Source organism: Neolamprologus multifasciatus, chromosome 12 (assembly GCF_963576455.1).
Source record: "Neolamprologus multifasciatus chromosome 12, fNeoMul1.2, whole genome shotgun sequence".
Classification (NCBI taxonomy): domain Eukaryota; kingdom Metazoa; phylum Chordata; class Actinopteri; order Cichliformes; family Cichlidae; genus Neolamprologus; species Neolamprologus multifasciatus.
The window spans coordinates 4837155-4863970 of NC_140450.1; the positions used below are offsets into that span (position 1 = coordinate 4837155).

Genomic DNA, 26816 nt, shown 5'->3' on the forward strand with positions numbered 1-26816 from the left:
GATATTGATGGTCAAAGTTCAAAATTGATTTGTTTGCAGCTTTTACCAGAGCTGCTTTTTTTCAACCTACAATATGAAGAGGATATCTGTTGTATTTAGGACATTTTGTGGGCTCAAAAATATTGGAAACTATAAGGCGACTAAGAGTTTTGACCTATTAATAGATGCTTCTAAAGGGCCTGCAACTTTGTGTGGTTGCCATTTTGCATTGGATTGGGATTCCACACATATTCCCAAACAAACAAAACAGCTGATTCTGAGGGGATTAGGTTCATTTTAATTGAATAACTGTGCTGTAATAGCCTTGCTAGCTTTACGAGGCAGATTTCAGAGCTGTTTGGTGGCTGTAGTGTGTACCGTTCACAGAACATTTAGTATGACCACTCCATGAAACCCTGGCCTATTGGCCTGCTGGCTGGTAGTGTTATTCTTAATAAAACCTCTATTCCAGTATTTGAAAATCACAACCACCTCTTGTGTTCCCTAGTGTTTCTTCTAGAAAGACAATAGCTTTCTGTATTTGTGGGGCATTGCTGTCTTTATTCTAACCTAACCCCCAGCATGCAAAGCTGTTCAGAGTGTAGCAGTATTTTATGGGCAAACAGCAAATATTGAACGCAGAATGCATTATTCTCCTGTTTTATGGGAAACAATGTGTTATTGTCAGACTTTCTTAGAGTGGTTTGATGCAGTTTATTTCCATATTTTCTGTTTTAGTTAAAAACTGTAAACTTTGACAGACTGTGATCAGCTGTTCCTGCAAACAACATTTGTTTTCTGAAGCAGGTTAGAAAACAAGGATGTGCAGCACACTGATGATTTGCTTACAGCCAGTGATCAGGAAGAAAAAGTTTAACAGTCAGATGTTGTCAGTTGTCAAACTGTCAGTCGACTCTGAAGGAAGCATCTGCAGACGTGTTGATAATGTTCACTGAGCAAGGCTGAGGCTCTGAGCCATATTATAGCCATATTTAGACAGTTTTCAGCAGTTAATGAGTACGATGAGTGCAGCGTTTTGTTGTTGGACAACTGTATCCAGACTTTCTTTCACAGGCAGTCAGTGTACTATTAGTCCTTTGCTCTTAGCTCCCACTGCAACCATGAAGCCGTCAGCAATGATCATCCATTTCTGATGTGGGTCATTAAACAGGAAGTCCCGAGGGGCACGCGCAGGCAGGCATGGGTCCAAAAAGAGAAAGAAGAAGAAGAAGAAACAAGGCGACTTGGCCAGACAGAAGGCTGGAAATCTACAGCTCAGGTAGCATGATTGACAATTTGGCAAGGAACTCAAGTGTGGGTATGCTCGCTGAAGGACCCGAAGAGGAAATTGGAAGCAGGTGTGCAGGTGGATGTGGAGGTGGAGGTGATATGGAAAGGCAGGAGTACACCGGAGACATTTGGACTGAAATAAAGCGGCACAGCAGAGCAGGAGTTTTTTCTTTGCTTTTCCATCTGTTGCTGTGGTTTCTTTCAAGTGGAAGATGGTTTATACTCATTAAAGAGCAGAACACCACGGAAAATAACATTCCGGTTTCCAGGCAAAACCCGGAATAAAATGTTGATGGTTGTGTTGCTTGGTTGTGCAAGTTTTGACAAGAAGGATAAATGTTTGATATAAAAAAAAGGGTTGAGTTTTCCTTCGTCTGCCATCTTGATATTCTGGAGCGAACTCCTCCAGCCTCCAGTTGTAGAGCTTTTTGGCTTTTTAAAAGTGGAAAATTCTCACTTTAGGCATGAAATGGACACAAATCAGCACAGACTTAGCTCCAGACTTAGAGGCACTTAAACTATGTAAATGTGTAGTGGCTTACATGTTTGCCTAACAGTTGGATCCCAGGAGGTGACACACATCCCTTTGGGGTTGCAGTAGGAAGGGCATCAGGTGTAAAAACTCTGTGATGGGCCCTTGTGAATACAAGAGCAGCCAAAAGGATCTTAAAGTCTTGTAATGTATGTCAACTGACAAGAAGTGCACTCAGGAAAAAAAACAGCAGTCCCTGGGGAGGTTAATGTTGACAAGGTGAATCTTCAGGATCCTCATACGGCCCTGATGTTAGTTTAGCTGCTGTATTTGTAAAATATTGAGCTGACATTGGACGAGAGAAAAGACCTACGATGATAAAGATGGACAGAGCAGAGAATACAGCCATGCTGTAGTTGGAGAAGAACAATGGGTGACTGTATAAGACATGTAATTAAGCTCACAAGTAGTACCCTCTTCAGACTGGTACCCTCTTCCCCCTGGTAAAAAGCATCATGGTGCAATTTCCCTAAATTTGGGGAAATTAATTTCAGGTCCTGTGTAATATTTGTCATTTAGTTGCATTAAAATGATATAAAAGTCGCCAGCATCACAGAAAGACTTGAAAGGTCCAGTTCATTGACTTGAATTAGCAGAACTGAGACCTAGAAGGCCGTGATTGAGTGCAGCTACCTGTCTCTGCACACTTTTCAGTCAAAGCTTTAGCCAAATCCAGATGGGTGAGTTATAACCAAATCATCACTGGCTGTCATGATGGCTGAACAAAGCTTTAGGGACCACAACAGGATTGTGTAGTGGTGTGAATATGGTTACTGCTGCTGCAAAGTTGGACTTGGACATTGGAGTCTATGGGATTGAATCACCTTTCAAGCCTGCTTCTAGTGCAGGGGTGGGCAACTCCAGGCCTCGAGGGCCGCTGTCCTGCAGGTTTTAGGTATTACACTGGGTCAACACACCTGAATCACATGATTAGTTCGTTACCAAGCCTCTGGAGGACTTCAGGACACGTTTGCTGTGTCCCAATTCAGGGTCTGCACGCTTGAAGTACGCATTTTAAGTGCGATTACGTCACCGCCACGCTACGACGGCTGTCCCAATTCGAAGTGTACTTCAAACGCATACTCCAAATGCAACGTCAATTTCCCCAAATATCAAGCGTGGTCCGGTGCACGCTTCGTGGTCCCATATATCCCACAATTCATAGCGCGGTGGTGGGTGTGGATAATTTTGCCGCAAAATACGGCAGAAGGGAGCGGCCGAAGAGTGAACTGTCAAAAGTAAGTACTGAACATGACGTCACTTAATTATGTGTGAATGTTTAATAATGAAGAACATTAAAACATTGCTGTTGGCCACATATCGGCAAAGTTATGTGACATTAGTGATGTTTGTACTTTCAGCCTCTATATACATATATATAGAGGCTACATATATACATACATATACATATATATATATATCAGCCTCAGATACTCAACTAATCAAAGTGATGTCATGACAAAAATGAATGACCAACAAAACATTTTTTTCTCCTTCATTTCTGTCACACAATCTCGCGTTTCTCGCGGTTAGTATCATGGTTGCTAGGCAACCTGAACAGCGCGACGAAGGCTAGACCGTCCCATTTCACAAGCCTCTCACTTCCTCACTTCTCGTACTTATAGTACGCACCGTACGTAGTACGCGTAGTGCACGTAGTGCGCGTACTTCAAGCGTGCAGAGCCTGAATTGGGACACAGCCGTTGAGGAGGTCATTTATCCATTTGAATCAGCTGTGTTGAATCAAGGACACGTCTAAAACCTGCAGGACACCGGCCCTCCAGGCCTGGAGTTGCCCACCCCTGTTTTAGTGGATACCAGAGGATCTCCCTTGAGATTTCCACTCGATCACAGGAGTGTGATCCTAAATCTGTGTTTGAATGGGTGAATAATGGTTGTAGTATAGAGCGCTTTTATAGAAGAACAGCACTATAAGAGCCATTTAGCATCTGATTTGGTTGTCATCGTGGAGAAGTTGTTACAATGTCACTTTGTGCAGTTTGGACAGTTTCATTCAAACTGCTTGACTTAAACTTTGCATACCACTGAAACTTTGTGTGGTTGCCAAATTTGTTTGATATTGTGACGGCTCTCAGAAAGACCAGAAAAAGGCTTTAGGCTTTAATTTGTGCAGGTTAAAGCGTTGAAAAACATCTTGGGCTGACAGAAATGTGTCACATCAAAAGAAAAACCAAAACAACAAACGTGCAGTGTTGGGGAGTAACGGAATACATGTACCGCCGTTACGTATTTAAAATACAAAATATGAGTAACTGTATTCCGTTACAGTTACCGTTTAAAAAGGTGGTATTTAGAATACAGTTACTTTGTTGAAATAAATGGATTACACGGCGGTACTTCCCTGTTTCATATTGTCGCGGGTCAGGACTGTTTTGGTTTTGTTTGACAGCTACGTTCTGTTGTTCCAGGCGGCAGCGTTACGGTTGCCATGGTTACAGGGTGACGCTCTCTCTCTGCGTGTTTCCTGGGTGAGAGAGCGCCTGTTGTTGTTGTGCTAAGCTAATAGGCAGAATGCTACAGGTATAGCTCTAAAGAATGTAGCATCATAGGCAGTGTAGTCCGTGCTGCAGGGAGAATGGACTGCCATACACGTTGTGTGTCTGTGAGCGAGGGAGGGAGAAAAAGGAAAAGTACGAGCTGTCATCGAGCAAAAACGGGAGCTGGAAGCATGTAAATATAATAATAACCACTGCAGCCAAGAAGAGTGCCTGACGAGCCCAGTTGTAAGTAAGCTATTAAGACTCGACTGTACACCGTGTTCCTGTTTTCCTCCAAAAACAATAAGTTCCGTTGGAGCAGCCTTTCAACGCCTCTCTCTGTCTCTCGCTGGCAGAGTTGACCCAGACAACAAAGTAAAGCTAGTTTTCGGCTACGAGCCCGACACAGAACCCACCGTATTAGCCAGAGGTCCCTTTACTACGGTTCGGAGCCGCGGACCTTCAGTAACAGTAATAAATCACAGCAATAGTACATTCATGTAGTTGTAAACAGCATGATAATATATTAAGTAATCCAAAGTATTCAGAATACGTTACTCTCATTGAGTAACGTAACAGAATACGTTACAGAATACATTTTGGGGCATGTATTCTGTATTCTGTAATGGAATACATTTTAGAAGTAACCTTCCCAACACTGCAAACGTGGCATTAAAGTGAAGGGAGTCGGATTCAAAGACGACACTCGGTTTGATGATCAGTCATCTTTAAAGAAAAAAAAAAAAAGCAGAATAATTTTTCTGACAATACAATTTCCTAAACAAACACATGCTGGTTTATTTTATTCTCAGCCTGTGCGACGGTTGTCAGGATGCCTCAGAGCAGAGCTGCCGTCCCCAGGTGGCTGCAGTTGGCATGAGAGAGCATTTTTAAATGCCAGGAGCTCGGAGGAGCACCTGAATGGCTCGACTGGCTGAAATAATAGCAGGGGATACATCCAAAGGCTGTTAGAGGCAGCTCAATCTGGCAAGCTCTCAGAAGCTTCTTCTTGTATGTGTCTGTTACTGGGAAACTCTCCTGTGTTTGTTTGTTTTTTATTCTTGCTGCAGTAAAAAGAGAAGAGGCTCCGGAAGGAGAAACAAAACCTATTATTGAATTCGTGAAAAATTAATCTGTGATTTTTAAGTTATTTTCTTCTTTTTCTTTTCTGTTTTGAATTACAAGATTAGATATACCAAAATTACTTGTGTTGCTCAAGCAGTTAAACAAGCTTTCGTCATCTGTACAGAGAACACACTGTTTATGTTTGTTTAATCAGCCATGCGGCAAATGTGCTCTGTAGTTCTTTCAACCAGCTCTGTGCACTTTGACAGTTCCAAGTCCATGAAAACTGTGTGACTACGATCCCATAAAACCCTGTAATGCTGCACTGGAAGATGTCTTTGCCGGTTAGTCATAAAAAATGCGTAGAATAAAAAGCACATATCCAGGCAGGGTTTCATTAAAAAACAATATATGTTGCCAAAAAATGTATGTTGTGTGCACAGGACACACAATATAAAAGAATCACCCAACAAAATAATAAATAATCTGCTGTTACAGTTACTAGTTTATCTGTTCTTGTTTGTTAATGGATCATTAAATCATCTCCAGAGGCTTTCTTTAACAAATTATTGTTTATTTCATAAGAAAAATTTTAATCTTCTCTTTATTTAGTGCTGTAAGTTAAATGCATTTTTTTTACTTTAAAAATATTCAGTTTCAGAGAGCAGGTTCACACTGAGCACACGTGACAGGTGTGAAAGAGTCTGGAGGCGCTCTGGTGAATGTTATCAGAGATCAGGGTACCAGAAGCAAAGCTGCCAGTGGTGGTGTTGTCTGCCGAATGCCGATCAAGCTGCGTGGGGCTGAGCTGCGAGCACAGGTCCTGCTAAAGGACGCCGGGACCCGTGTTCCCCTTCATGGAGTCTGAATCTGACATTTTGGTCAGAAACATGAACCAGCGAGCCTGTCCAGCTCTCCTCACATCTCCGTCTTGAAGTAGTAACCTGTGCAACTTGAATTATCTGCAGATACTATCGCATGATGACTGCAGTGATAGGGACATTTAGATGAAAAACAGTCAGGAGGGATAAGGAGAGGAACGGCCTGTAGCCACCAGCTGCTAAAACATTCCCTTTGTGGGGTTTGTCATGTTGTTGCCTGTCCAGTGGACCTGTTGTCATGACCATCTGCACCAAAGCAGCTGAAATGAGCTCACAGTGGGTTCTGCTTACTAACTGGAGAGATTGATAGCACTGAAGTTTAGCTTTGTTTTTTACTGTAATGACTGAGTGTTCCCTTCACTTATTGACCAGTAAATGCTTGTCTCCTATTTATTAATTTATTGTTTGTTATCTTGACTTAACCAGGAAGGTAGTCCAAAAATCAGACTTTTTTATTTGTTCCCTGAGTTCTTGTGCTTTATTTGGATTTTTATTTATAAGGCAGCACGGTGGTTAGCACTGTTGCCGCACAGCAAGAAGGTCCTGAGTTCAATTCCAACATCAGGCCGGGGTCTTTCTGTGTGGAGTTTGCATGTTCTCCCCGTGTTTGCGTGGGTTCCCTCCGGGTACTCCGGCTTCCTCCCACCGTCCAAAGACATGCAGCTTGTGGGGATAGGTTAATTGGATAATCCAAATTGTCACTAGGTGTGAATGTGTGAATGAAAGTGAGTGCGAATGGTTGTCTGTCCCTGTGTGTTGGCCCTGCGACAGACTGGCGACCTGTCCAGGGTGTACCCTGCCTCTTGCCCTATGACCGCTGGGATAGGCTCCAGCGCCCCCCACGACCCTAAAAAGGATAAGCGGAAGCGAATGGATGGATGGATGGATACTTTTTGGACTCGCAGGCCTTCTATATTTTTTGCAGCATTAAATATGTGTATCTGCAAACTGAGTCAAACGACACTAATTATAAAAATAAACACCCCTTCCTCTGGATTAAGGTGATGACAACCGCAAAGTGCCCTGAGGTGTCAGAGGAACAGGTTCAGTAAGTTGTTTTCAGTTAGAGGTCTTTGAATTTCTTAAGACGGTTCCTGTAAGTCTGTTTTCATTCGTCACTACAGGTTGCCTAACGCTCACATAGCTTCAGATGACGTTGTTAAACAGGTAAACTACCTGGAGATAATCCCCTCCTTCAGTTAAGCAGGAAATTCCTTTGAATTTTATTGCATCATGTTGAGGTTTCATTTTCTCTTGAGAGCGGTAACAGCAGGACATTTGAGCGCCGTAGCCTCACGGTGTTGTCGTTGTTGTGGAGGTGGAGGTCATTACCAAGCGGTTTCTCTCCACCTTTGACATACACGGACAGATGTGAGCCTCTTCTGGAAAGCCTTTTCCTTTTTTCCCGGCATAGGTTAATTTTTTTCTAGTGTTGTTCCTCGTGTTGTTGACACAGCTGTTAAAGTAAACTTGCACGAGCTGAGCGTTGGCGGTTGGGGTTCGGCCAATCTGTGAAGAGGGGAGTGGGAGCCCTGGAGTCGCCTTCACTGAGGTTCTGCTCCTCCAGGATCCTCATGTTTTTTGGGACCAGCAAAGCCGTGATGTGGTGCTGGAGCCGGTGGATCTGTGGACTGCTGGCCGGGACCTGGGATGGCGAGGATTATTACAGGACAGTCGGAGGAAAAGAAAGACAGGTTGGAGCTCTTAATGTTTGCCTTCGCTCTTAAGTGTAAAGAGGCTGAGTTTGTAGTTCAGTGTTGGGCTTGAACTGAAGGACTGGCCACAGAGTTTGGCTCCTTGCAGGTAAAATAATGCCACCATCTAACAGTGAAGGAAGTTGTAGTGAAGCAGAAGACACGTTTAGACGGATACTGGTTTATAGTTCCAGGGAAAGCACTGGAATTTTTTTTTTCAAAATAAGTCCCAGTATAAATTAAACTCTGGTTGAGTGCTCCCCAGTTTAGCCCCCCGGTGTAAATAGCACTGACTCAGCATTAGTTACCAGTGTTTATTTTACTGTTTAACCTTTGCTACACTTTGCTGTTAATGCTAATGCAGTTTAATACCACAGCTTGTTTTGAACACCCTTTTTATATTAGTGATGCATTATGAGTGATAGTCATATTTATGAGTCATAAACCTTATTAACGATCTGGGTGTGCTCGCTACAATTTCTTTAAACTCTGTTGGTGAATGTAAAAACAAGCAGGATTGGTATCTGTTACTTGGAAGTAGAGAGTAAAAAACAGCCAAACAGCTCACTGTTCGGCTGTTTAAACTATGCAAATAATTCAATAGAAACTTGAGTTGTTTTGAAGTGATACATGTGACACATCACAGAGGCACTCTTGACATTCTTCTGATTAACAGATATGTAGGGATGCAACGATACCAATTTTTTAAAACCGATACGATACCAATACTTGGATCTGAGTACTTGCCGATACAGAGTACAAAAAACGATACTTCTACCACACACACACAAATACAATTAATTGGAAGACAGGTTTTATTTTATTCCCTGCCGATAAAAAATTAAATCTTAAAAAAAATGACCACAAAAAAATTTCAAGTGAAAAATAAGCACTTCTGTTAAATTATTGCAGAGTCTCCACATTGTAATTTTACAAAATATCACTGAACTATTGGCACTGTCTCGAGCTTTCAGAATAATAAATAAACACTTCTGTTTGGAATAAAATAAATACAAATTAGGTTTGCGAATAAAATAAACTTTTAAATTATTGCAGTGTCCATATTGTAAACAAACAAACTAAATAATTCTTATTAAATAAATAATAAAATATAAAAAATTATAAAATAAATAATAAATAAAATAATAATTGTCCCCCTAGTGGCCAATCTGAAAAATTACAACAGAAATGACAAGCCACCCTCTGATTAATGAAATAAGTTAGTATCGGTTCATGGTATCGGTTAACTTTTACGAGTATGAGTACACACACATTTTACAGTATCGGCCCCGATACCCGATACCAGTATCGGTATCGGTGCATCCCTACAGATATGACCTGGAGTAGAGAGAGTGTGAAAGCTTTTTGTTTGTTTATTTGTTTTGCTTGTTAGTTGTCAGATGCTCTTTCCATTTTTAATCATTTTCTATCTGTAATTCTGCTCTTGTTTAAATTAAGTTTTGGTGGTTTCCCAAGTGTGGGCTGCACTCCTCTGCTGGCCGTGTGAAGGATTTGAAGTCTTACGTTTAAGTTTTTAAGTGTAGTTTGTGACGCTGTTGTTAAAGGGACCTGTTATTGTTCTTTACAACTCCATGTTTTTGTTCTGACCTTTCCACATGAGCTTTGCATGATTCGCAGTTTAAAATAATCCCTGTTTATCTTATACTCGGCCTTTGCACAGGTAATCTCCTGTCTCTTTTAAGGTCCCTGTCTTCTGATTGGCTGGGTGGGGCTTCTGTGCCTGAGATAACCATATTTGGGGATCTTTGACTCTTAGTGACATCACACAGAGTCAAGAGTAGAAAAAACTGTTTGAAACAGAGTGTTTAGGCTTCAAGCTTTGGACTTACAGGGATCACTAGCACACTGACCAAGATTAATATCAACCCGTTTAAGCTGTCAGTGATTTTAAAAAGGTCTTGCTTAAAATATGCTCCAAATGTCTTAAAGATGTGGTACAGATACAGATGTTTAAAATGAAATATGTCCAACAGCCACGTGGCGAATATCGCTGCAACAGTGGGAGTGCTCAGGTCGGCTCTTGAGTTAATCTGACTTCACAGCACGACACGTCTGCACCGAGAACCAATCGCTACACGTGAAATGAAAGAATAAAGGGCTCGCTTTCTATAATCTGCTCCCATTAGCTGTCATTACAGCGTGCTGGCTTCACAGAGACACGAAGCAGCACAGACGCCTGACCTCAGCTGTCTGTGCTGCTTAGAAGCTGTCGACCTCAGACGACAGGAAGTACAGGAAGCCAGACCTTTTCTCTGTGTGACTCACGCTCACTCAGGCCTTCAGATTACAGAAATAAGAAAAGATTTTACTGGTTTTATTGTTATTTATAATAGAAGGCAGCTCACAGGTGCGATTAAACTGTGCCAAGATTGGTTGAATGTGTTCTTTAGGCTTCTGTCTGTCCTCAGCTCTGAGCCTTTATCTGAGGTAGAATAAAACCTGTGCTCTGTGCAGTTCTGCACACCAGAACGCTGGTGTTTGTGTCACTGAAGGTGAATTTTACAGATTTAGCTGATTTCATTAGGAGGTTTTGACCATGAATCTTTATTTTTTTCTTGTATTAATCAGTTTATCGTGATTTATGGGCTTGTTATTTTCCTCTTGTTACATAACTCGATATCCAGTCTATGTCTGGCTCTCCCTTTGGCTTTTATTTGTTTCAGGTTTATTGTTCGTGAAGTACTGCAGGAAACATTGAGCGCCTGGCAGCAACCCAAGATAACCACCAGCTTTAATGCCTTGCTAAATGGCCTCGTGACAGGAGGAATAAAGAACTTTCTGCACTGCTCAGTGTCAGCAGGACTAAAATAAGCCGCTGATGTCACTGCCCTAATTATAATTTTACCCTCATTGTGATGGGAATCTTTCTTTGGTTAGTGACGTTTGGATCTGCCCTCCTCACATACTTCTGTGAAACTTCTTCTGTAGGTCAGGGCGTGCAGTCTCTCAGTAAAAGCACGAGTGTTTCTGTGTGAGAAAATAAGAACGTAACGCGGGCTGTTAGCGTCACCGTCCTCGGGGAGCCGTAAAACATCAGCCGGGCCCGCAGCAGCAGCACAACAACATCCTCTGGTGTTGATTTCCAGCAGATGGAAAAAGAGCTTCAGTTAAATCGCAGCAGACTCAGAGTTGGCCGGCCCTCCAGGCTCTGTCAGATTTCTGGGATTCAGCCCATGTGGGTTATTTTGTAGGGCAGATATTAGTACCAGTGCTTGTTATTCTGTGACTTTCAGTCTTTCTGCTGCTCTGTGCTCTGCGCAGATGAAACGGGGAATAGTCACGTCTTGCTCGACGCTATCTTTCAAACCGATCTACCATCCGGGTCAGGCTTTGTGTTCAACAGACTTTAGGATGTTTTTCAGGCTGTGTTTGCAGTATAGTTTTTGCTGCTCTGTTGTATCTTAATTGCCCCTTGGGGATAAATAAAGTCTCTCTGATTCTGATTAATGATAATAAATAAAGCCTCGTGTTTCTGTTGCAGCCTGGCAAAAAAGCACTGGACAGGCCACTGAGGGTCTGGGAATAAATTGGTACTAAAATGTTTAAAACAATGTGGAAAGTGTGGATATTTAAACATTTAAATAATTGGAAATTTCTTTCTTTTTTAAACAAAAACTTTAATAAAAAGCTTTCAAATAAACATCCTGGAGATTTGTGATAAGAGAAACAGCAACAGCCACATTTTATCATATAGCCTGCACGATCAGCAGCATGCAGAGCTTTTAATGAGGTCACAGAGCCTCATGTGGACTCATATGGTTTGATTATTGATTATTATTTGTAATCAAGGATACTTGTAAGTGATTTGTCCAATTATGAAGGAATGAAGTCCATCCATGCATCCTTTCTTCCACTTATTTGAGTCGCAGGTGGCTGGAGCTTATCCGTAGGGAGAGAGGCAGGATATATCCTGGACAGGCCACCAGTCTGTCGAAGGACTAACACACACAAACACACAGCCATTTCGAATCACCAGTAATCATAACCCCAATGCATGTCTTCGGACTGTGAGGGGACAAAGTTAACCACTGTTTTGCCCACGAGGTGCAAGAAATGAAACCAAAACCCTTCTTCAAACACTTAAAACATGTTATATCAGGAAACCTGCTTTTACAGGACCTGGCTCATTGGTGTGGTGACAATAATGGAAATATGTCTGGAAATATCTCCTTTCCCACTTCTAATCACTAGACTGTAATCTTCCACAGTGAACCACGGCTGTCTTGATTTATTGGAAACTTGAATCTGTATAAACCTTTAGAAACCCGTGTTGCTCCCTCACTCGTCGTCTTCACGTCAGGCAGCTGCAGATTTCTGAGTTATGAAGCGTAGCCGCTTGGCGAGGAAAGGTCGGCGAGGTCGGACGTGCTTGTGGTTGCATTCAGCCTCAGCTGGTGCGGCAGATGTTTTCCTTAAATGTTCTAAAATGTTTTCACACCTGTCAGAGCCTTGGCGTGGAAAAACAGTGGGTTGTTTCAAAAAAATCCAAAAAGAAAAACATGTGAATGAAAATTAAGGTTTAATAATGTAACAGTTAGGTAATGGTTTTGTTCTGCTGTTTAAAGCAGGCTGCGGTGAATTTAAAAGATTTGTTCTCAGTGTGATTGGAGACGTTTGTTCCTGACACTGACCAGTAGGCGGCAGTGTTAGACGTCTTCAGGTTCTTTCTCTGAAGTCTTAGCCTAAAATTCCCCCAAGATGCATTTGTTGAACCACAACACAAACTAATTCAGTTTACTAACAGGGACTTCCTGATGGTGCTTTCAGGTGCTTTCTGACTGTTAAAGGTTGTTTGTTTTCATGGTGAGCAGCAGTGCTTTGACAAGGTGTGTGCAGGATAACATTGTATAACATTGAGATCTTTGTGTTGAGGTGGTTTCAGTGAGGATTTTGTTTCATTTGCCCCTAATTGTTTGCGGCTGAAAAGTTTGGTCAGTGAGCTATTTTGATATTAATCTGTAATTTAGCTCATTTATTTTGGAAAAATTATTCTTTTCTATCTTTTCAGCTGAGGAGCTGCTGATTTCCCCTGTTGTATTTTCTAAGTATAGTAAGATCAGACAGGGTGTGTTTATTCTAAAAGTTAGCAAAGAGTTACAGCAGCTTATGACTAAACAGCGTAGACTAGAAAAAGTACAGTGACAAAGCTAAATAGATCAATAGGGTAAAATTTACAAAAATGGAAAAAAATCTAATAAGTAAAATTTAAAAAGCTCAGTAAGTGAAGATTTAAATAAAAAAATAATATAATATAGTACTTGTGTAAAGTAAAAGCTCAGTACATTTGATTAATCAAAATAAAATGGAATAAAAATGTCTTAAACACTAAAATGTAAGTTGAAAAATATAGATTTTAGATACACAAAATTAGACTTTTCCCCCATTTAAATAATACTTATTTATCATCTTTCCACAAATATGTTTAAAACTCAAACCAGTCACCTAAAAAAGACCAAAAAAACCCCCAAAACCCTAAATAATTATATTTAAATGATGTCTTTATGGAGCTATAATCTCAGTAAAACTGCTGAAGTGTGACTTAGACTTTTATAACGAGTTAACACACTCACAGGTAATTTGTTTTTTATATTAATGCATAATCAGTCTTTGGAAAACTAAGTGAAAAGCAGAAAGTTGCCCTTTCGAAAGGCGTTAGAGGAGCATGTACTGGTTTAAACTCTACGCCACCTTTTAAGCTGTGCTTCAGTGTAACAGTGGAGGATCAGGTGGGGGAAGCGTGTTTGCTGAGCTGCTCTGGGCTCACGGTGAAAGTGTAACTCCAGCAGACTTCACTGTTTTCTTTTCCCACACAGTCCTCCTGCCACAGTGAAGGCACAAACAGCGCCATCATTTCCCAGAGACATGAGTAAGAGCGGGGGAGTAAGTGCTGCCTTCAGGGACGTCTCGCAGACTCCCGTTTCATACATAACAACTTTATAGTGTGCCCAGGTTACTATAATTACCTTAATTTAGGTGTGATAAAATAAAATGTGGGAAACTTGAAATTAAAGATAAAAGCAAATATAAACTTTTGTAAGTAAATGAAATTATTTTGTGACCTTAGAAAACTAATCACAATAAAATTACAATGCAGATTTAATAGCATTACTTCTAGACTGTTAATCTGAGTGATGAGGCTTTGGGGAACGTGCTTATTGAGATAATAGGCTGTCTGTGAGTCCACTGCCGTAACAAACTGTGTTTCTATTGTAATACTCATTCTAATTTTGTCCCTGATAGAGAATCTCCAGATTATAATATTAAAAAACAAAAACAAAAGACCCAACAAAAAAACCCAAACTAAAGCTAGGGCTGTAACTAATAAATATTTAAGTAAAAAAATAATAATTTCCAACAATGAAAAAATTACCTGAAATGAGCAAACTCACTTTGTAAACTAACTGGAAAAAAGAAAAATGAAAACTATTATAATTGGACTAAAAAATAACAACAACAACCGTAGAGTGTTGGTTTGTTTTTGTTTTGTTTTAGCACAAAGTAAATGTCTGATATGGTGACGACCGTTATAAACATTAAAGTATGGTTAATAGCATTTCATTACATCTATGTAAATGAAAAATAACTCAATGAAAAGAAGTAGTTTGTTCCTTTTCCATGAAAAGTACGTGTTAGATGTTTAACAGAAATTTTGCAAAGTTGTATTCACGTTGATGTAATTAAAGTTTTAACTTTTTAGAAAATATGTATAATGCGTGGGATTAAATACAAGACAAAACTTGTAACGTAATTTTCGCTAAAGCCATCCTGTGCGTTTGGTTTATCCGACAGCCCTGAAGGCACCGGTTGGTGGGGGCGGGGTTTAGAAAAGCCCCGGTGTGAGTCAGGGCCGTGATGAACTGTACTGAGAGAGGCGATGATCACACAGAAGCGTTAGTCTCAGGCGGCAGCGGCAGTGTGTGTCTGCGGGAGTCCTAAAAAACATTAGAAATGTCAGCGCGGGGGTGTGACTGAACTCTGCGGGCATCCATGGTCTATTTCCCGGGGATGCAAGCCGAGGCGCGTAGCGTCAAGCCGGGCCAGCTGCTCGAGATGTTTGACTCTTCGTGGAAGGTGCGGAACATTTGGGACGGCGTGAGGCTAGAGGTGGTCGAAGACCGCAGTCCGGTGGTCCTGCACAGCTTCACCCACCTGGACCCTGACCTGCCGCTGGTGGAGGTGAGGAGAGTGGGGAGGAAGGTGAGGAGGCAAGGAGAGGTCCGTTAGCTGATGCGGTTTGCTGTGTTGTCATGAAGGAGGGTGATCGGGCGGATCCAAAGAGGTTTTCAGGCTTCAGGGTGGCGATTCTTGAGGAATAACACAACACTTGTGCTCAGAAACATTTTCTTACCGTTAAAATAGAGATTTATGATGTTTCTCCTGTATCTCCACGTATTTCAAAGCTTTATCTACTTTTATGCCCATAAAACATGTTTAAATTTGCGTTAATAAGCTTACATTCAACTTGGTGAGTCACCCAGGTGATGCAATGTGCCATAAACGCTCTAATCCTGTATTTTTAAGCCTTGTAAACGGATTATCAGTATAAAGCTGCTGATTGGCTGCAGCTTACAGTGTTAATACAGCCTCATAACAAACATAACAATACAGGGAAATCTAATATGATGCTGCGGTGCTGCTTGGCAGGAGAGTACAGTTACAGGATGACTTGCTTTTTCATGTTGTTATTGAAGCTTTCAGCCCTGTGGTTATCACCCCTCCCTCCCTCTGATTCTCTTTGATACTGAAACACTCCTGTGCAGGTGTCGCTGAGTCAAACCTCACAAATGCTATGAAATATCTGCATCGGTCGCTTGTACTTCTAGGGGTTTTTCCACATGTGCGCCCATACATTGAATCAATCGTGTGATTTACAGTTTCACTAGATGTTACAGGAAGTAGTGGCCTGTTACTGCAGCAACATCATTCATTGATGGGTCAACAAAGTCACCCAACAAAGGAGCGAAGTTAAGATTTTGTTTTTGGTTCTGATCTCATTTAACAGACGGATATAAATCCATTTAGTTAGTTGTATCATTTTTAGGAAGCTCCACTGCAGTTCTAAATGTGGCCACGATTACTGTAATTACAGATTAATCTGTAGATCATTACCCCAGCTGTTTGAGTCATTGTTTCGTTGTTAGAATAGTTGTCATAATACAGATTACACATGGCTTCTTTTGTCCAATCAGCAATCTGAAGCAGAAATACTTTAGTGTCATTTCATAGAAAGCTGAAGAAACAAGCGGGTTTTCAGATATAGAAGCTGCAGCGAATCAGATGCTTTTACATGTTCAGGTCACGATCAAAGTGAATCTAAAAGTAAAAGCACACACGCAGCAGAATGACTTCAGAGTGTTTTACATCAAAAACACCCTCCGAGGGAACCGTGAGCCTCTGAGTTCTGGGTTGGGCCTCCGTGGATCGGTCCAGGTTTAATTGAGTGGATGCTTGATTAAATTGGGGTCTTTGGATCCCCGCTGTAGTGGTGACATCATTGTCTGCATTCACTTATTACTTGTGCTCTGATATGTCTGCATTACTGGAGCCGTTAAATCTTAAGCAGCTGTTATTTTTACTGAAATGAAAACAAGAAAAACAGCATATTTCTACCATTAAAAGATGACAGCATCTCACATTATTAATCATTTACTAATTTGTATTGTGTTTTCACTACACATTACTAACAAACAGACCTGTAACAGCTGCTGAGGTGTTTGTGTGGTGTGTATTTACATTTCTAGCCGGGCTAAAGAGTAGATTTAACACATTAATGTTAACCCTCTGTGGTCTAAGTCAGCATAGGCGATAAAACCAACCCTTCACTACGCTGGCCCTAGTTTTTAGAGGCTGGGTTGATCACTTGGACCTCAGATGGACAATCAAAAATCAGACTCTTGTTTGTGTTCCCGTGGAGTTGAATTGTGATGCTAGTAGAGCTCAAATCATAGCCTGTACATGAAAGATGGACCTAGCCACTAGTTGGCACTACAGATGTTAGTTGATTAAACAAATTATTTTTATTTCATTGAAGTACAACAGCAGTCGCCTGCTAGTTCAACAATGTTAGGACGCCACTGGCTGGTGCCCCTGTAACTTCAGTCTCTTTCACGTTTCTTTGAGCCAGCGTGGTTCTGCAGGACTTCTGCAGGAAGCTATGTGTGACCACATTCATTTTTTTGTTAATGAGGTTTTAAAGCCTCAGAGTGAACTTTTTTGCTGTCACCATCTTGCTGGTTTGTGTGGCAGTTTAAGTTATACAATTTTAAAAGATGTAAAACTAACGATTGATACCACAAACTCATCAGGAAAGCGTTTGCTAGGGTCATAGGTCAAGTGAGCAGCAGGGGTCTTTATTCATAAAGAATCTGACTAGTCAATGCAACTAGAAAAGTCTCCCCCTGCTGGCCATTAGAGAGAATGCAGGTTAAATGCTTCGCTCTTCAAACATAGGGATTGTTATTTTATTCTTTAGTAAACTAAACCGAAACATGTTAACATGTTTGACTTTCGAAGACTGAACACACTACAAACCCAGTTGTGCCAAAGTTTTAATGCTGTATAAAAGGATATATTTATGATATGCTTTCTGTGTTCTGTTGTGAATTAAATAGAGGTTTATGGGTATGCAAATATTTTCTTTGCTCTGCAAATTTAGAGCAGTTAATAACAGGAAATTGTCCCTGCTGTGTATGAAGATCACGTGTGTTTTGCTTCTCTATCGCTACACTGTTTTCATATCTCTAACTGTCACGTTCCCCCCGCCTAGCTGTCCTCTTTAAACCCAGCCTCATAGATATGGTTTCATTGCTATCTATAGAAATTTCCTTTGTTCTGGATTAAATAAACCAGCCTTGTGCTCCATACATCTCGAACATTCGATCACATAAGGAGGGCAGGATGAGTAATCATATTTATTGGTCTTAAACGGAGCCAAGGATTGGATGGCAGTGTCACCATGGAGACCATGTATTCCAGTCTGTGTACCTGGATTACATGTTCTCTTCTTTTTACTTTCCGGTGTCTTCGGTCAGACTGGACTGGTATCAGAGGTTCATTATTAAACCCCCCCATTTGTGCCCCTGCTGGTCTCCCGTCCCCTGCTAACCTGTTCTGCTTCGTCCCTTTGCTCTAATCTAATCCTCTGCTCTAACACAATTACCTAATCCCCCTCCTGCAGAGGCTGAGGGGTTTCCTCCACAATCGCTGCCTTTATTCCCCTCCTGCTGCACATGAATGTTATTTGATGCTGAGGTTGTGTTGCAGCATGAGGGGGTCACTGGGGCTGATGTGGTGCTGCCGGCGGTCAGATTGAGCTATTTGTTGACCCCTCTGGCTCCGTGTAACCAGCAACATCAGCCTCAATGCACTGTATCGTATAGCTGAGAGGATCGAGTGGCTTTGACATGGAGGTGTGCCACGAGATGAAGTTACTGCAGTGTGAGGCTAATAACAAAGTGATGCTGTGCTGTGTCACGACCGGATGATTGTTTTGGGCGATTAATGGGCATTTTGGTTCTTTGTAAAATCGGAGTTGTTATAATAAAGGCATAAAAATGATGCATGCCTGCTTAAAATTGAGGTTGAAGCTGATGTGCTTGACCAGGTTACATTTATCGACCTATTTCTACAACATTTTGTATCTTTCTGCAGGAAATTGCAGGAATTGCTTTTTTTCTACCCTATAATGAAACAGTTGCACTCATGCAGAGTTTTTTTTTCCTGGCTCAAAATGGGCCTCTGAGGGGTGACTGTGCATACAACCACAACTCGTCCACGTGCAGCTGAAGAGGATAGTCTTTGTTAGCCTCAGTTCGCAGAGGGTTTCTTGTTATTTTTTGCCATTTGATTGGTACAAATGTATTGCATTAAGAGTTAAGCGGTCTCTCTGTGTAACAGTGTGTACCTTGGCTATTTGTGCATCGTGCTTTGTTTCTTCTTTTTCTTTACCAGCTTTGTTTGACTTTATGTAACTGTGTTTTTGCTTCTTTTTTTTTCAACCCTGTATAATCTAATTTTCACAGGAGCCAAGAAGCCCTCTTGGCCACAGATGCAATAAGCCAAACAGTATACAACAGTGCATTCAAGCTAAAAATAGTCATAATTACCAACGATGCAGTCTGTTAGCAAAGCAACAGGATCAGGGGGCGAACCTTTCATAAAACTCTGCTGAACAGAGACCGCTGCTTATCGAACCCGTCTCAAGAGAAACAGTGAGCACCTCGAACTGTCAGCTCATTCAATTACAAATCAGTTTGCAGAGAACATCAGAGAAACAGCGAAGCAACTCCCAGAGCTATTGGTTCAAGGGACTCTGTTCAGCTTTGTGCTTACAGGATCTGATTTGGTTTAGGAAGGAAGGAAGTGCAGGGACTTTTTCATAGATCATTCCCCTTAGTGTTTAGTGAATGTTCTCCATGTTATTGCAGCACCAGCTATCAGCATATTTAAAAAAAATCAATGTAAACATCAGCTATTAACCAAAAATATCCCCTAACTTTAGAACAACGCAGGGAAATTGGAATTCCAAGCTTAATTAAGGGTATTCAAAGGAAGAAAAACAATACAATTTACCTTGGACAGTGTTCAGCACGACGCTGTCATTGTTTGGTAAATGGACTGGTTCTTATATAGCGCTTTTCTACTCATCTGAGCACTCAAAGCGCTTTACACAACTTGTGCATTCACCCATTCGCACACGCACATTTTTCTAAGTGCTTTATAGCTAACATTCACACACATTCATACTCCGATGGAGAGCAATTTGGGGTTTATATCTTGCCCAAGGATATTTGGCATGCAGACTAGGGGAAGCCAGGAATCGAACCACCAACCTTCCGACCAGTAGATGACCTGCTGTACCACCTGAGCTACAGCCACCCCAGTTTCCCTACAGGAGCAACAGAAAATCTGTTTTATTTTGACTTAAAAAGGCTGCTGCTGCTGACACGTGGTGCAGTAAACAGAACAACACAGAACTGAACCGATGTGTCGATCGGACTGATAATCAATCAAATATCAGATCAGTCCATCCCTAATAGACACACACCTCCAGTCGTCCGTCTTGTTGTGTTTGTAGTTGTTGCTATGCCAGCCGCACCGTAACCGCGTGAATGCAAACAGAAAGAAAGCCCTTGACAGCGAGGGTAGCCCCTCAGTGGGCAGCTACCCTCGGGGAGTACTTGGGAGTCTTTAGTTTTAGAAGCGCAGAGTGACGGCGAACTGAGAACATTTTCCATGAACTTCGTTCTCTCTGTCATCATCTGATTGTCCTCGGAGCTAACAGTGACTCAGCCTTGCTTGTGAGCAGTCCCAGATGTATGTTACGATACTGCAGCGCAGCACCGGTTAGCCCCACATGGAAGAAATGATCTCAAACACAATCAGAATAAACCAAAAACTGGACAGTGCACAATGCTGGATTACGGTTTCCTCTGTGCATGTCTCATTGTCTAATTATATCCACATGACCCGGATTTACAGTGAAGAAAAAGTGACTTCAGTCAGCTTTCTCTGGCCTGAGTCACGGGGATGCCATTTATGATGCGCTCTTATTTAAGATAAGCCCCGACAGCCGGAAGTTCGGTTAAGTGTCGCGGTGAGAATCAGGAGCCGGACCGTCCGACTCGGCACAGAGGAGCTTTTGTTTCTGGGTTCATTTTGAAGAGAGAAAGTCGAGTGGCTGAGGGCTGGATTTCAGCAGCAGACAGAAACTGGAATGTGAAGGCCAGACGCCTGGAAAAATACTCGGTTTTCCAACTTTGCTCAAATTGCCTGATTCTGCACTTGCTGTCTGTCTGCTGCAGCATGTTTATCTAAACCTGGAGAAAAACTTTGACATCAATAAAATCTTTGCAGAAACAATATTGCGTTGCTTTATTTTGGTAGGCGTTAGAACATCGCCAACATCGGAAAAACGGTGTTCCCCTGTAGGCTTTAAAACTTGTGAATTCATGTTTGGATTCAGGTGAAGTTTATTTTAAGACACAAAGCAGATACAACCCTGTCGCGTTTAAAGCAGCTATTTTGTTTTACTGAGCGAGTTACAAAGTGGGTCAGAGCAGGAGAGAAGGTTCTGGAGGGATTTGATTTAATTCGGCGGGATTAACTGGGAGCAGAGGGGGAGGATGGAGGTCTTTAATGCGCTGTGCGTGGACACAGCTCAGAGGTTTTGCTTGTAAGAAGTAACGTTTAAACCTCCTGCGGGACAAAATGATCAAAGTTCTCGTTATCACTTGAGAATTAATTGGGATTTCCGTCACGCTGTTTTTGTAGCCTAACCACACGTTTCAGTTACCTGACCGTAACTCTTTTATGAGGTTGTGAAGAGTCACAGAGGATGGTTTTTCTTCTTCTTCTCTTCCACAGGTTTTAGCCGTGCTGAAAGATTATCATTAGAAAAAAAGTGACTGTGATAGGAACAGGAAAACCTCCAGCATAAGCTAGCGAGCAGACCTTGAGTCAATGCTATTTGGATCAGCAGAGAACTTCACGATACAGACTTGAAGTCTGGGAATGCAAAATTACTGAAATCTTTTGTTATATCCTTCAAAATATATTTTAGATTTCAGCGCAGATGTCCTCTGACTCCCAGAGTGTGAAGCAAGAAATCCTAACCGCAGGTTGTCTTAAAAAATAAAACTTTGCTTGTTCTGGAGCCTTCCCACGTATCAGACAGTCCTCATCAGCAGAAGGAGCTCGCTCAATGGAAATGTCAGCGTTTAAACTTTCCACGACACCAAACGTCTGTGTAGATATGTGCAAAAGCTCCAGAGTCAACAACAGAGTGGACTTTGAGTCGGGCTCGTCTGACTCAAGGTGACATAAAAGACTGAATCCAAGTCGTGTTGATATTTGAGGAGTTTTACAGTCAAATTTAATTAGCATTTAATGTGCATCAACGATGATTTATGGATATAAAAATCAGCCCTGTTTGAACGGGATCAGCATAAGAGCCTCATTTTCCCAATGAAACTGTGAGTGTGATTGATAATGGCAACGCTAAAATGACCAAGCCAGCTTGGCTCGGTTAATACCTTTCTCTCTCTCACAGTTTGAGGCAACACATGGGCAGAAATGTCCTAAGCCGAGGGTTAAATCAAGGTCTTATTTTAGTTTTTATAGAAAAAAAAATTCAATTTGAGTGAAATTAGTAGAAAGTATAATTCAATGAAAGAAAATAAAGTCCATCCTCCATCGTTTGCTGATCCACAGTCGCTGCCGTCACTTTGAATCTTCTTTGACACTGTAAACAAGCCAACTTAATAAAAACAAAATCTGATTACAGGAAATGTAGATTGAGGCCATCTCCTAAATCTAATCAGAAGTTCTGTGACCCACGGCTGGTCTGTCAAATTAATTTCTCTCCAAAGTCAGCTTTTGGACGGCAGACGCACAGGGACAAAAATAGACTGTTTGTGTTGTTGTTAGTTTGGGAAAGAAATGATGGAGAAACTGCTGGAATAAAGGTAATTTGGAAGTAAGGGGGCGTGTCTTTATGGATTTTTGTTTTATGGATAAGAAGAAATTTTGTTTTATGATTGTAGCTCCTTTTTTGTTCACTAATACTTGTGACTTAAATTTAAATGATCTAAATATTTATCGGGTGATTTGAATTTGAATTTATTTATTTAAAAGGGACAGTGCAGTTTGACATAGTTCAAGTGCAAGACATGAAACTGATGTGTAGGTTTATAGCTACTGCTAATTTTCAACAATTGTCCCTTGTTGGGCTTACAATCTAAATAGATACATTTTACAATAAAACATACATTTTCATAAAACCAAATTACATCATAAATACAATTACAGTTTCTCGACAATAATTTTAAATAAAATTACTACATCTTTGATTTCCCTTTAACCAAACTTTAACCTTCAATGTAAAAGATCTCATGTCTGTAATCAGTTTGATATCGGTTGGAAGTGTGTTCCACAGATGGCCTTTATGGAAAAAGCTGACTGACCGAATGTAGATCTGCGATATAATATCTTGCAGTTGCCGTTCACCTTACTCCTAGTAACACGATTACTATCTTGTCTCTGGATGTATCTATTGAGACACTCTGGGGCCATCCTAATTTAAGAAAACACAGATGATTAAAACTCTTAAAACTAAGTAGATTATATTTCTTTAAAACGTGACAGTGATGCCACCGAACAGATTTTTTATCCATTATTTTTAAAGATTGGTTCTATAAGGACACCAGAGGCTGAATTGTAGATGGTGCTGCTTGGGTCCAAACTGTCATACAATATGAAAAATGAGAAAATATCATAGGATGCATAAATAACTGAGCTGCTGAAGTGGGTATATAGTGCCGAATTAACTTAAAACAATTCAGATTAGCCTTGACCGTCTTAGAGATCTTCTTTACATGCTTGTCAAATTTAAGATGTGGATCTAAGATTATTCCTAAAAACTTCAAATCTTTGACCTCCTTTATTTCTTCGTTCCCTAGGTTGATTTTAAAATTAATTATACATCCCAGTGTCATCTCATTTTCTCTCTGCTGCCAACACCTGAAAGTTATTTGAATATCTACCTGCTGCACTGGATGGGAACTAAAGTCTTTGGTCGCCTCGTGACTTTGCCAGCATCTGGTTACATTTATTGTCTTATCCAAGAAAGTATCTGCATGTCTACCTGCTGTAGTGTTCAGGGTGCTTGATTAAAACTAGAACATCAGCTCTTGGACAAATTATTTTAAAGAGAAGTTGGAAATTGTATTGTATGTTTGCATTTGCGTCCTGATACTTTAGCTGTTCAGAAGCATCAGTGGGAGATGAGTAATGACCTTGGCGCATAAACCAGCCTTCTGCTCGCAGAGACCCCCTCAATGCCTCAGTGTTTACCAGCTAAAAAGCTCGGCTACACCCTCCTCCCCTCTTCTGTGTCTTAGCCCGCTTCCAAATGATCTCACCGCCTTTCAGCATTCATTGTTAGCGAGGGGAAGTCACCGGCTTGTGCCGTGGAGTTGAAATGGACGTGTGCTATTGTTGCCTTTGTTCAGCTGTTGATTGTTTTTGGGGGAGGGGGCAGGTTTTCTCTTGAGAGCTTCTCTTGATCTGCATTTAGACTTTGCCTCAGAGGGGATTTCTAATGGTCACTTTCGAAGCAGGTGTGTTTGCTGTTGATGAGCCCTGTAGCTTCACTCCTCCGAACACACTCCCAGAGGGCTCTTTGGCCTTGGGGGGGGGGGGTTTGGCGCAGCCTCAAGGTTTACTTCAGCCCTTATGTTTATTTTAGCCTGTTCCTGTGCCAGTTAGCTGTTTATAAAGCCTATACACTATCAGATAGAAAGAAGGAGGTTTGTTATTTGAGATAAAGTTTTTTCTTTTTTTAAATTTTGGGATGTGATTGTCTTTTCGAGCTAATGAAAAGGTCAGCCGGCTGCTGTGAAGAGGCTGGGAGTTGATGCTGATGCTCTCGACTCTTCCAACTTTTAATTTCAATAGAGAATTGTTCCTGTTTACGTCTGCTTGGGTCATTAGAAGTGTGGCCATTGTTTTTGGTAGGGCTATGAGCTTTGTTAACAAAGGTTATGTTTATGATCAGGAGACATAAAAACTTGTTGGGAAGCAGGAAAATTATGATCCAAAGCTTGTTACTTCATGGTTTGCCTTTCTCAGTTAACACGTTATGGTTGTATTATAAACTAATTAGCATTAGGGATGTTTGCTATGAAATTAGACTAGTTGCAGAGTCTAAAAACACAGAATCCCTTTAGAAAATGTTTAATACTGAGCACGCTTGAAATCCACAGATTTAATTAGACAAATAAACATTTCTTGTATATTTTCAGAGCTATACGAAACCTTTAATTGAATCGTGTTTTAAATGTTGCTGAAATGTTTGGGCTATGTATAATGTTGAAAACATACACAGTGTGAGATGAGCAAAGATCGCAGCTTTGAAATGTCTGTTTGAGTATTTATGCACATCTAGGGCTGTGCGATATGACCTAAATCTCATATCCCGATATAAGACATCTATCTTCGATAACGATATAAATCACAAAAATTTAACATTTTCTGTAAATTCTATGAATCTCGGGCAGCTCGACTTGCGTGAAGTGTTTCCAGCTGGGCGTCGTGTAGCTGGAGTCGAGTGTTTTAACCGATGCATGAAACGATCCATTTTTAGACATAAGTTGTAACGGCCGCCGTTTTCTTTGTGAGTATTTATTACACGGCGTGCTGCGGGGAAAAGCCTGTTCTAACGTTTGAGTATAAGGTTTATTTTTTAGCACCTGGCGGCTCTTTTTTACTTCTCATCCGTAAATAATCTGCTCTTCCACGCGATTCAGTTTATTTTGAAAAGTCTCAACAGGATCTTGAGCTTTATTGTGAAAGGTTTATGTGGAACATAAACAAGCGGACACGCGACGCTGTTACCGTCGTTGTTGCTAACGACAACGCATAAAACAGGCGCTTGTCCGTCCATAGTGTGGTTATATTAAATATAAGAGAAAGAGAGAACTTTAACAAATTAATATAGCCACTACAGCGACCATCAAAACGATGAAAAAATATTGCCGTAAACAGTATTTTGCGACACCACGAAACAAACGATAGCGTAAAATGAAACGATAGACGTTTTTATATTGTCATCCGATATATATCGTTATATCGAACAGCCCTATTCACATCCCTAATTAACATGAACACACAGCTGAGTGCATACATTTGTGTCTGTGTTTTACGTTATTAAATCATGAAAAGCTACACGATCCTCCATGTTCAGTCATACTTATCTACCTGCCATGGCAGGTGCAGGAAGGAGTTAGTCACCTCGTCCTGCTGAAGATAGAATTTAGCACCAACTGTCGCCTCCTTGTTTTTCCTTCACCCTTTGATATGACTGTGCATGTAAGCATATCTGGGTCACATGTAGTTAAGGCAGTGCAAGAGTCTGTGCTGCCTTTTTAATAGAAAATATGTGAACTTTCCTGAATTGACTGTGTAATCAATAAAAACGTTTCTCATTTGGTTTACTTTTTAAAAAATTAGAATCCTGGTGATTTTCCTTTTTGGATGGAGTCATGCAGGAGTAACCCTTAAAGTCACTCAAGGTGTTTGTGCCTAATACTGATGCAGTCAGAAGCTCTTCTCCATCTATACTTACAGATTAAATAAAGTTTTTATTTAAATAAAAATTAAGTTTTAAAATAAAGTTTTACTCGAAGAAAATCTTGAAACTCCTTTACTTTCAGCTTGGGTCATTTTGTCAGTGGTAATAAGTTTATAATCTAAGTTTATGTTTTGGATCAGGGTAGAAGATAACCTCAAAATCTGTCATGGAAACAAAAACAAACACCAGAGTTTTTTGGAAGCAGGAAGATGAACTCAAAATGGTTGGAAACATCCATCACGAATGCTGGTTTGACCTCTTTATTTAAAAGTACAAGTTTAAAAACTACCCAGCAACTAAAAACTGTTAAAAGTCTTTGACCAAAGTGCCTTCTTGGGTATTCTTGGCCAGCAGGAATCCTTAAAAACGACCCTCATCAGCTGGACAAGCCTCTTTTGTTTCAGCCCTCTGTAAATCTACTAGGATTTTGCTTTGGTACATTCGAGTGGTAAGATTACCATTTAATGTGAGGGCTGAGCCGACTGTACTGGAACACCGGGCAACAGTCAGGCCAAAGGAAGCCAAGGAAAAAAACCCACTGTGTTTAATATAAACCAGTTTGTTTGAGCATTAAAACAAGTCTAAAACAAGGATTATGTGGCTTAATTTTCCTTTTCCTTCCTTCTGGAAACGTATCCTCCCTGCCTCGTGACTCTGTCCTGACACTTTTACTCGCCTCACATTCCTCCAGCCCACTTTGCATTCATGGTCATTCACAGCAGGACG

The 26816-nt window shown here is 40.9% G+C and overlaps 1 protein-coding gene across 8 annotated transcripts in view; it reads left to right on the top strand.

The window, feature by feature from the left end:
• Nucleotides 1-26816, top strand: part of LOC146506219 (ral guanine nucleotide dissociation stimulator-like) — a 65878-nt gene that overhangs the window by 18098 nt on the left and 20964 nt on the right. Inside the window, exon 1 of one of the 8 annotated variants that reach the window (XM_085181159.1) lies at nt 7105-7939. The exons of 4 other annotated variants lie outside the window; for them this stretch is intronic. In XM_085181159.1, the coding sequence (XP_085037285.1) occupies nt 7820-7939 (120 nt within the window). In that variant the 5' untranslated portion in view covers nt 7105-7819. Of the gene's footprint in view, nt 1-7104; nt 7940-9109; nt 15158-26816 lie in introns of those variants that run through there. 3 more of the 8 variants (XM_085181156.1, XM_085181157.1, XM_085181158.1) reach the window with 3 other exon arrangements.